Source organism: Numida meleagris, chromosome 6 (assembly GCF_002078875.1).
Source record: "Numida meleagris isolate 19003 breed g44 Domestic line chromosome 6, NumMel1.0, whole genome shotgun sequence".
In the NCBI taxonomy this organism is placed as follows: Eukaryota; Metazoa; Chordata; class Aves; order Galliformes; family Numididae; genus Numida; species Numida meleagris.
The window spans coordinates 9187840-9200100 of NC_034414.1; the positions used below are offsets into that span (position 1 = coordinate 9187840).

The 12261-nt window shown below is 35.8% G+C and overlaps 1 protein-coding gene across 7 annotated transcripts in view; it reads left to right on the plus strand.

Moving 5' to 3' along the window:
* The window catches only part of SBF2 (SET binding factor 2), a 243563-nt gene that overhangs the window by 143131 nt on the left and 88171 nt on the right, over positions 1 to 12261 (plus strand). For all 7 annotated transcript variants that reach the window (XM_021401517.1, XM_021401520.1, XM_021401521.1 and 4 more), the window contains 3 exons: positions 4245 to 4449; positions 6717 to 6826; positions 8289 to 8438. In XM_021401517.1, coding sequence (XP_021257192.1) covers positions 4245 to 4449; positions 6717 to 6826; positions 8289 to 8438 — 465 coding nt within the window. The remainder of the gene's footprint in view (positions 1 to 4244; positions 4450 to 6716; positions 6827 to 8288; positions 8439 to 12261) is intronic.

Consider the following 12261-nt stretch of genomic DNA (forward strand, 5'->3'; position numbering starts at 1 on the left):
TGCATCCTCCTCGTATTTCCTGTCGTTGTTCAGACTCCACAGGGCAGTATCTATTTTGCAATCAGTCAACACCTTTATCACCCTATCTTTTCTGTATCCCACTTCCCCAAAACTATGATTTACAACCTCTCTGCTATAAAAAACGCAGGAATTTCTAACTACTGCTAAATTCTGGGCTGTTTTTTGCCTTTTTTTTTTTTCCAAAATGTATTGTCTTTGAGCATTTCATCAGTGTCAATGCAGTCTCTGCTTTGGGTAGGATTAATATATTTTACATAGTAAATCCAAAATTTTACAACTTTTGCATATGATGGTCTTGTGTCTGTAGATTTTGGATGGAAAATACATCTGTATGTTTTAAACAGTGTGTGTGAAATGAGGCTAGTCTGGCTTTCAATATTGCCCTTAGTTGCAGAATTTTTGTGCCTGTCTTCAGGTATGATCTCTCTCTTCCCCATCCTCCACTCTTTGTCCTTCTTCTCCTTCAAAACTGCCAAATGACCTTTCTGCATTTTTGAATGAAATAATATATTTAAGCTCTTACACTATATTCTGTGCCTGCTCCTGCTGTGCTTCTCTTCACCTTGCTTGCAATTGTAGAGAAGAGTTTTGTGTTATGTGCTAGGACCCAAGTCAGAAGAGCTGTTAGTGGAACTGCTCTGTTTGCATTATTTGCATTATTTTACTAATTTTGCGTAATATCTAAGAACATAGTCTGGGAGTTTTCTTACCTGCAGTATTAAAATGTTGCATTTAGGTGTTCATTGAAGAGAGGTATAGGAAGAGTAAAGCTGTAGTATATATTTCAATATAGTAGTGACACTGTATACATTTCAAGTGTAGTTGTGTTAAAATGGAACTTGAAACTCTGTGAGCACATTTAGTAAAGTGACTTCTGAAACACGGAGTATTTTCTAAGTGGAGGTATTTTTGACAGCATTAAATTGGTGGGCAGGGCATGGCCATCAATCCTAATCCGTGCTTTCAGGGAAGTTCATGGAGTAACTTTAGTCAGAGGTGCTGCTTGCCTTCCTGCTTACCTTCCCTTGGAACTGTGGTTCGAAGGAAACTGCTGAGGAAGAAAAACTAGCCAGCAGTTAGTTTTGGTCAGCTGTCACCGGGTGCGCGGGTGCTCAGGAGATTGGAAATGGGTCCTCCATGTTGTCTGGGTCATGAGGTATGTGTGGCTTTGGAAACAACCAATAACTGCCACTGTTTGACCTCTTCCGCTATAAAAGTGGTTCTGAATTTTCCATCTGCGTTCTCATACACTAACAGAGGTAGAGCTGATGAATGTGAATGTTGATGCACAGCAGATTGTACCGCGTACCCTTTCCTGTAATCTCAGTACAAGAGCATAAAACTAATGACGGTGTAAGAAAAAAGTTCAAAATTCCGTCATGGCATTTTCTGCCAAGCTTTACGTAGGGAATTCTGTTTAATTAGGTGCCCATTTGTTGCAACTGGGTGTGCAGTTTTTACAACTGAAATGGAGTTTTATGTGTGCTTCTTGGCTGTCCCCTCCCTGGAAGCATTCAAGGCCAGGCTGGATGCGGCTTTGAGCAGCCCGGACTAGTGGGAGGTGTCCCTGCCCATGGCAGGGTTTGAAACTAGATAATCCTAGAGGTCTTTTCCAGCCCAAACCATTCTATGATTGTAATTGATACATACATTAACCTACAGCGTTTATATTAGACAGTAGAAGAGACAGCAAATGCATCTTTCTGAACTAAAAACATTTCACATTTAAAGATGTGTAGAAAATGTTATTTTTTGTCCACGTGTGATAGAGCATACATGTTAGAGTATCTTAATATCGATAACCTCATACTGATGTCTTAGACTTACAATAAGTGAATATTCCTTTGGAAAATGTAGCGGAACATCAGACCAGAGAATGTTTGTTGAATAGATTAATGTAGTCCATGAAATTTCATCTGTAATAAAGTGTTATGTATTTCATGGCATACCTCTTTGTCCTATACCATTCTCTTTCTGATAAGTACTGATGGTATCACCTTCTCTTACAAGTTAAAATTATGAATCCTGAAATTAAAGTTTCTGAATAAAAGTTATAGTCTGTGCCACTAACTTAGTAGTCATGCTCTACATAACAAAATGCTGTCTCCAGATTCAGGTCTTTATTTCAGGTTTATGGTTGACAGTTCTACAGCATTCATGACCGTTAGGTTTGTTAAAAAGTCAGTGGGCAATATTCAGGTAAACTAGTTGTTTTCGGTTAGGTGGTAGAGATGTGTGGATTCAAATATGAAGAAGGTGTGGCAGAAAAAAAATGAAGATAAGCACACTTAAGTTTCAGTAAACTCGAGCTATTTTTTAGAAGGTTGGGTATGTTTCTGTTGTGTTTGTTTTTTACAATACTTGGGGTTACAGTGTTACAAGCATATGATTCTTGTGGTAATGTCCCATAAATATAGAAAAATTCTTCCAGAATATAATTGTTACTATGATTCTGAACTACTACTAATAAAATGGAGAACATTTGTTTTCTAGTCTGTGTGTTTGTGTGCCTCTCTCTACGTATCTAATGATAGAACCTACTGTATGTGTACAACTTCTCACTTAAATTATTTCCTAAAATCATTGTCAAAACTCCTTCATTTTCATTTGATCTCATGAGAAGATTTATTTATACCATTGCAACTGACCTGATACTGCTTCACTACCACTAAATCAATGACTTCAGAAGTCAAATTTTTAATAATTGTGCATCTTTAAATGCACAGAAACCTGATAGATTGAATGGCACTCTTTGGCAGCTGTATGTAGCCAATTATATGGAACAGCATAGGGTAAAACGGAATAAGAGTAAGTTCAAATATGACAAATGACAATCCCTGGTATGTGAATGAAGAGAAGAAAATATACCGTTTGATTTGATTGGTGTTACATTGCTGATGACACAAGATGTGATACTCATGATGGTGGTAGAAATCTTGTGTTGCATTTAGATCTCTGCCGTACTATGGAAAAGGTAGAACACAAAGCCAGAAAACAGACAAAAAATCAGAAAAAATTGTCAGCTATTTGAGGAAAAAAATAGAAGAAATTGTGGATTTTCATACTTTGCTGTCCTTAGGATGTCTTTCTGGGAACTGTGTCTTACACATGCTGAAATCAGTGTGGAGGCAGTAAAGTGAAATTTGGTGGTTTGTGGTGTACTTAGTTGCTGACCACCAGTGGCAAAAGATGCCACAAATGCCAGAGAGCCTACTGACAAGAAGTAAAGTATCCCACATATCATCAGCATCTCTTTTGTATGGTAGAGAGCACTTTTTGCTCATCTTTGGTATTGTGTTTGGTACTATGCAGTTCTGATAAATATTTGAAAGTATCAGAATTATGCAGTAGCAGATGGAGCAATTATTTTGGTAAAACAAGTATGGCGGTGTTCTGCAGTGTGAAACTGATTTTTTTTTCCCCCTGTGTCAAAGACCTCTTCAAAAAAACCTAAAAGCAGCGGTGAAAATTTTATGCTTATTACACTTACAAAGACCATAAAAGAAAAATCACTGTAGGCAACCTTTACTTTTCACAGTGGAAATTTTGACTTTTTACAATGATAGAAATCTTTTCTATCTGTTGAGAACACTCCAGAATCTGATGTGACAGCTTCTTTTTTTTCATTGTAGTTGGGGCCCATCATTTCCTCTCTTTGATCACCTGTAAATCTTTTTCATTTCTTTAGTGTAAACAGTGAACTGTATAACATTTTTATGATACATACAGAAGATAGAAAATTGTTACCTAGAGAAAGAGGGCAGTAGTTTCAAACATGATACAAAAATGAATTTTCATTTCTAGACTTGACCAAGGTGAGAATGTTTCTGAGTACTTGGTGATAAGACTGTATATTATAATATTTTTAAATCTGTCTCTAATCAGTAGGATAATTTTCAGACTATCTTCTATTTAAATTGTAAATATTCATTAAGTTGGGTAAAAGAAACCTAAGTTAAGCAGTGGTTTTCTTCTGCTCTCTTTCTTTTTTGAATAACATTGAATTTTGACAAACATAATTTTAGAAAAGCATTTAATGAGATTGGAAATATTACATGTAATGAATCAAAGGTGATACGAATTTCAAACATGATATTAGTCATCTGTGTTAGTTGGCTTCTTAATCTCTCAGATATGACTGATAATAACAGTGATTAAAATGGTTGAGACAGCTGGTAATACAAGTTAAGATTTTTGTCTAACATTTTGCCTTTGGCCTGCAGGAGAATCCCAATCCCCACATAGCATTCCAGAAAGTGCCGCGGCCCACGGAGGGCTCCCACTTGCGGGTTCACATCCTCCCATTCCCCCGGATCAATGAGTGCCGGGTACAGGAACTGCTCCAGGAAGGCCTTGCAAGGAGTCAGGGTGCCCCCCCTGCCACCAGGGGGGACAAGAAGTGTGTTGTTCCGGCAGGTCCCCCTGTTGGTATGTTCACTTGTTCCCTGACTTTTACTGTTTCTCACGTTTTGAATATATAATCAGCATGGCTGCAATATATTGCTCCCAAGAAAAATACCGAGTTGCTTGAATTTATTCAGAGAAAGGGAACCAAGCTGGTGAAAGGGCTAGAAAACAAGACATATGAGGAAGGGCTGGGGGAACTGGGGTCCTTTAGCCTGGAGAATACCACTTTCTACTACTTAGCAGCACTTCCAGCCTGTCAAGGGAAAGGATTATCCCTCTCGGCTCTGCACTGGCCTCACCTCAACCAGCCTTTGCAATTTTGGGTGCTGCAATATAGGGACGTAAAGCTATTAGAGAGCCTCCAAAGGTAGAGTACAAAGGTGGTAAAGGGTCTAGAGGGTCAAGATGTGAGGAGCAGCTAACGTCCCTTGGTTTGCTCAACCCAGAGAAGGAGGATGCTGAGGGGAGGGTTTTATCTAGAATTTATCTAAATATCTTTATTTAAGTATAAAGAGCAGATGTAAAACATTTCTCCATTTGGTTTTAATGCCAGAAAAATTCTATTCATCATAGTGATATTCATCAGTCTGGATGATGGCATAAAAAAGCGTATTCCGTAAACATGCAGGATACAGGAAGCTAGTAGAGTTTGTAAAAATTACTCTAGGATGAGATTAGAATTGCAATTAATCATGGAAAATTAGATGTCTAATCTCTGTTGAATGTTGTCCTTCTCTTCAAATAATATATTGCAGTTGCATGGGCATACTTGACTGACTAGACAACGTTTCTTCAGAAATTCATTTTGAGATTATAATAGGGCAAACATGACCCAGCAATGTCAAACTGTTGCAAAAAAGACAAACATCTTAGTAGGATGTATAAACAGGAGTACAATCAGTGAACCCCATGGTGAAATCCTTTCATTGTAGTCAGTATCCATTTTTGGACACTGGAAGATCGCCTGTGTTTTTGGTTGTGTTGGAGGGAGTCCAGAAGAAGGCAACAAGAATGACCGGTGGCCTGGAGAATGTGACATATGTGGAAAGATGGAGAATTGTTTAGACTGAAAATTAGAAGACTGAGTGGACACATACTAGCAGTTTTCAATTAAGTAAGAGGCTGTTAAAAAGAGGATGGGAATAATGTGTAGTGATAAGAATTAATACATGTAATTACAACACTAAAGTTATTTGTCAGGGAAAACTTGATAAAATGAAGATTGTGAGGCATTTCTAGTGAACTTCTAGTGAAGCCACAGAGTCTGTTATCACAGAACTTTGGGAACTTATTAGACAAACAAGGAGTAACATAAATAGAGTTGATCCTGTCTGGGGACAGTGGGGATGAGCTAGATGGTGTCTTGAAACCTATTTCTCTTTGGGTTTGTGTAAGAAGAGGGTAAACTCCATTTACCTGTCTTTGCTTTTGACTGTATCATTATATCTTTTACTTATTGTCTTATCTGCTACTTCGTCTGTTATGTTCTTAAAAAGTGTTTCCAGGCTAAATGCAAGAAAAGGTTTCGTTTCTTACTGAGCTTATTTTTATGTCAAAGCTTTGCATTTTTTTTTCAAGTAACTTTCACAGTCATATTCCCAGCTATCATCAGTGTTGATGTCCTTGGATATTAGGAGCTCGTTATCTAGAACAAAGGAACTATTCTGCATTTGCAGTCTATTTACTAGATTCTAAATAGAGAAAAAGAATGTTAGATCTCCCATTCTCATTTCTTCTTGAAATTCGCAACAGATCACCACGTTAAGAAAATAATCTTTAGATCACAGCAAATTTGAATCTAGAAAAGAGAATAAATTTTTCAGGTGTTATTTCATGTCACGGGATTCTTGACATGGCCAAAGAATTCTTTTAGAACAAAGTAGCTATCTCTTGCCTCATTTCTCCTGCAAAATGTGCAGAGCTACCTGGTTTACTATGGAACAAGTGTGTGTGTGTACTTATATATAAATACAAACATATCCTAATTCATATTTATTTATGTATTTCATTAGCGCATCAACTTCTTCTGAAGTTTGGAATCTTGTTGTGCCTATAGAAAACAAACAAAGTAGATCTACTGCTTAGTTAAAAATCAGAGTGCTCTCATGCAAGTAGTATAGAAATGTAACAGATTCTATGTTTCCATCTGTATATGCTTACTGATAGTATTTGCTTAACAGAATAAAATGGAGGGCACGTTGTTTGTTTATTTTAAAGAACTTTCTGGTATTCTTTGTGGCTATTGCAGAAGACATTCACAGATGTGTGTTCTTCTCTTTCTGTGTTAGTTTCCATAATGGAAAAAGGAAGCACGGTTTTCAATAGTGCACAAAGGCTGGAAGTTGTTAGAAACTGCATCTCATTCATTTTTGAAAATAAATTTTTGGAGACTGAAAAGGTAATAAAATTAAATGTTAACATTCCCAGATATGCATTAATTCTGTTAATGAGCCCAATGAAGACTGACCTTTGCGCAAATCACATTTTGTAGTCTTATGTTTCAAACAGTATTATTTTTGTAATTAAAGTGATAAGTAAATGGTAAAATGAGTAATCTAAATGTAATCTTATGTGTAATATGATGCAAATAAATTTGGAAACTTGAATGTGTAAATTTGCTAATTTATATTACCATTATGAACAGTATTGTTCACATGATTTTAAAGAATAATTGTATATTGATCTAACCCTGTTGACATTGAGGCACGTAAACAAAAGATGTGAACAAACATTCCACAATTTTTCAACTAGTGTTCTTTCAAAATTTTCAGACTGATTAATTCTGCTGTTTTTAAAAGTTAATAATTTGATAGAACTCAGAGGTAAATGTAAATATTTCATGTCATTTTTTTCTAAAATGTTCAAGTTGTTAACATCATTATTTTTTGACATTAAGATGCTGCTCCTTTGTGTAGATTCTGCTCATAGAATTGTGTTTTATTCTAGAATAATCAAATATGCACTCAAACCTCATTATGCATCTGAAAATGGCAGTGTAATTATTTTCAGAATTTTTTTGATTTCTCAGAATAGTTTCATCTGTGTATCTCTGAAGTTGCATATTTCAAGACATAGATCAAGAAACACTGGGTTCCTAAGATACCTTATCAAAATGCATATGAGAAAAATCCTAATAAAATGTGTAGCTCTCTTTAAAGAGTTTCGATGCATGTGTTGCGCAGTAGTTTTTAAGCTTGTTCAACTTGCAGGCACCTATAAAATGTCAGCAGTATTCTTGGACCCAACATAGAAAATTTGTCCTTTGATATTAAGCTGCCTTTTGTTGTTTATCTTTTACCGTCTATTAAAACTACTCTAAAGGGACATAGTTGATAATCAGTGAGGTAGCACTTGCTACATCTTTAAACCGTTGGTATAAATATTTTATTGGCCCTGATTTAGGGTAAACTGCATAACAGTCTTGTGGCTCAATGCTATGAGTGGTATGCATCTTTTAAAGCCATTTGTCATTCACTGTTTATCAAAACCCATGCTAGCTGGCCTTGATATGCGAACTCAAGACCTAGCCTGGCTGGTACAGATACAGCATGTGCTTTCATGCATAGTAATCCATTTCTGATTTCCTGTTCATTCAATATCTTTCTATATTCACTTATTTCCATTTAGAGATGTAGATGAGAAATGCTGTTTAATGCATTTGAAGAAAAAACATGTGGAAAAAAGAAGATTATACTTGAAGACTGATTTTGCTTGAGACTATTATGTGAAAGTTTGATATTCAAGCCTGGAAGTCATTCAGATATTTTATGTACTATGACTTGATGTTTCGTGATAAAGAATGAATGATACTCATTGTTTTGCTACTTCATGTTAGTGAAGTTAGATTTTCTTTCCTCCAGACCTTGCCTGCAGCTCTGAGAGCCCTAAAAGGAAAGGCAGCTCGGCACTGCCTGACACAGGAATTAGGCCTGCATGTTAAACAAAATCGAGCGATACTGGATCATCAGCAGTTTGACTACATAGTACGAATGATGAACTGTGCTTTGCAGGTACAGTGTGGGAAGGTTTTGTTCTTTGTCTTTATGTTACTATGATAAGTAAAAAATCGTTTACAGTGATGTGGTGAAGCAAAATAGTTGAATTATAGGACCACGTACTATAGTGATGTAGCAGATATTAGGTAAGACTGATTTAAGACATTTTGTAGTTGGAAGGATAAAAGACAAAATGCAAAGATCTATATAGATCTACCTAATATGAATAATAGAAAGGAAACTGTTTCCATTCTATTGATGGTTTTTAGATTCAGTAAGTATTGAAGAAATTTATAATAGCTTTACGTAATTTTTTTATGAATAGTGTTAGATTTTCCGGGTAATTTTCAACTATGATTTCGTAAAACGTGTAACACCTGCTGCACAGTTTAGCAAAAGGTAAGTTTTTCTTCTTCGTTGTCACAAGTGCAAACATATTTCCAGAAGAAAATGTGCTTTCTGCTTCCATGATTCATAGCGATAGTTCTGCTTTTCTGTGTTGTTGTGTCAAAAACTCACTTTCTTTGGTGTTTCAGTTAATCTATTCATTTATTCTACAGGTAATTTAGGGGTAAGTAAGTATCAACCTAGTAGCAGGTAGCTGTGAGAGTAAAATATGTGTATGGCTTTTGATCTTCATTTGATTCATTGTTCTGATTTAACCATGTGACAAATGTAATGTTGCACCTGCTATGAATTCCAGAGTCATAGATTTTCCTTCAAACCAGAAAACACAATTTTCTAGATGTACCACAGATTTTGGTCCTACTCTAGAAGTAGTTCTGAGGGGGGGAAAAAAGAAGAGATTTTTAGGCAACAGGAAGGAAATACAAATCCCTTCATTTGCCAGATCTTAATGAAAAACAGATGGCAGAAAAAAATACTGAGTTGAGGAAATTTCCTTTTCTGAGGAAAGAAACACTGACGTTAACTTCTAATAAAGTCAGCAAATCCAATTTTTCTGTTTGTGAAAAATTAATGTTCACTCCAGAGTGATTTTTGTCCTTCTTGGGTCTTCAAATGTTCACAGAAATGAATGTCTGTGAAGTCATGCTGAAGTAAAATGGAATTATTGTTATTTTTCATAGCAAATGTAGCAAATACAACTCAAATCATGCAGAGGAAACAAATACATGGATTAAGGAGGCACACGGTGGTGGGTTTTTTCTGCTTTTTTTTCCTCTCCTTTTTTCCCAATAGTATTTTTGTATCTTTGAAATGAAGATGGAAATTTCCATTTCTCAGTAGTAAGCTTAGCCAATATGAAAACATCTGAACTCCTGACACTGGGCAGCTAGTTAGTATTCAGTACATCCACTTCTATGACATATGAAATTATTTATTAAGATAAAAGCATGATTTATAATTTGTCTGTGCACTTTGTTCAGCTGCATTATTTGGAACAATATGTAAATTGTGACATTTTTGGAGCTTCTCTGTATCAGTTAAAGACAAAAATATATTATTAAGAACATAGTTAAGTTTGTCCTTGCTGCAAAGAGTCTCAGCAAGTCAGCATTTTGCTGTAGAGGAATGAATTCTGTTAGCTGCAGGTCATGAGACCAAGTTGCTTAAACAATGTCTATTAGAATGATACAGAAACTTGATTTTAGAAATGTGATCACAACTGAAAATGTAGTCAAGCTTTAGGGGAATGCCAAATTAATGATGATGGAATTTTGGGGGTTAGACTGCAATATTGCTTTAAGACCGTAGAGAACTATCGGAATTATAGAAACTTTGTCTTTGAATGTCCTGCCCCAGATTTTTCTGTTAACATTATTGCTTCTTCCCATTCGTTTCTCTAAAATAGAAACAAATATTTTTATTGCCATGAGACATATAGCAGCTAATATGAAAGCTGTGAGGAAGGGAGGACCCAAGGGGGATAGGTGATAGGTTGGGCACAGTCCTGGCACTCGTCTGGTCTTACTGTATGTGGAGGATTGAGCTGGGATGTATGTGCACTAAGTCCTGGGTTGATGGTTTTCCCTGGGGAAAAAAAAAAAAAAAAACAGTCTCTCCTGGTTCTTTTCCTCATTAGATGGGAACTCTGATGTTCCCCAGCCAAAAAACCTCTGCTACTGATAATGTGAATTGTTAACAACAATGTGTACAGGTTGACTGCTTCTGTAAGTATCTTTTGAACAAGAAACTGTATGATTGGCATGTACAAAAATCTTTGTCTTACTGGAAACAGTGCCATATATTACAAAATCAGGAAGATTGCATTCTTACAGTTTATTGCTCATCTCTCCATTACTGTTCAAGATTTTCCTGGTTGTTGGTGTCAAGTTTTATGTGTTTTTTTTTTTTCTTTTAATTGAATGGACTCACTTGCTTCTACTAAAGTAAAAGTCAGATGCTTTTTTCAGAGCTTCTGTATACTCATTTAATTGATGAAAAGTGGTGCATTAACACAATGCTGGTAATAATTCCACCAGTTATATAATTGCTTGTTGCTAGTCTCTTTATACCTGGTGTGACATGTATGCTGCCGTAATACTTGAAAATAGATTAAGACAGAGGAATAAAATGCTCATAGCATTGCTTCAAGTTAGTAGCTGTTTTATTTCAGTGAAAGATAAGTTATGCTGTATTTCCCCAAGTATCTGATCTCTAACCATTTTGCAACTGGGAGGAGGGGAAGAAAGGAGTATTTCACTGCTTTCTGTAGAGATGACAAAACTTGTCCTTGCTAGATTTCTGGTCTTTGTCAACATGAGTTTCTTAGTCCAAGTGTGGCATTCTTTTCAACTGTTCTTCTTTAGCCTATTTACAGTTTGAAAGTAACAACCTTGCTGCCAATTTTCAATAGGCCTGTGGTATCTAGAATTGTACAAGAGAATTTCAGATTAATTTGCCTTATTTATCAAGTGCAGAGTTGCATGTCGAGCTGTATGGTCGATGTTAGACAGCTTTACAAACACAGTTAAGATAAGGCATGATGCAGTGAGTCAATATTGAAGTGTGAAAAATGTGGTTTACTGAGTTCTATTTGTCTCTGTGAAGTGCTGACCATCTACTGCTGCTGAAATGCCAATTTAAGAATTATTTCTGACCATTCATAGTAATATAAAAATCAAAATGACATGGGGATTCATTAAAGCTCACTCTCTTGGGGTTGAGTAGTCGTTGGCCACGTGCTAAAACCTTTATTTCCTACCCCTGACAAATCTGACATTCTGGCAAGCTTTAAAGCAACCTGTATTACAGCAGTGGTTAGTATCTGTGATAGTGGAAGATAAATGTTATGTTCTTTTCCATATGTTATATAACTAAATATATAAACATATGACTGTTAAAAGCCATCTATGTTAGTGTATTGATTGGCAATTTATTCATACAGATAGCAGTATATTGTGAAAAATACGAAAATAGTCATTTAGAAATGGTTTCTGTGGTGTTTGCTTTCTGCTATTGTGGTTACCTCGGAATAATTTGCAATTACACGCAAATTTCTATTTTAAGATCTTCATTTTCTGTAATGAAATATTTTTCTCTGGCATTTTAGAGAAGACTGCCAATACTAACTCTTAAGGTGCTAAAAAGGCTATATGTTTGCAGAGGAGTGCTTTTGCCACGTAATTATGTTTTGAGCAATAGGCTTTATTGTTAATGCAGATTAAGAAATAATAGCCAAAATGATGTTGAGGTCAATTTTTCATACTTAGCCTTTAATTTTTCTCAGAATTCAGTTCTGCAGATACTGTCCAATAACAAGAAAGATTTTATTACTCCTGAGAGAAAATCAACCATGTGTGTGTCATATGATTCAAATTCTTGGCAATATAAAGGTTAAATGAACTAGCATTTCTCATATTTTATGTTGAAAACT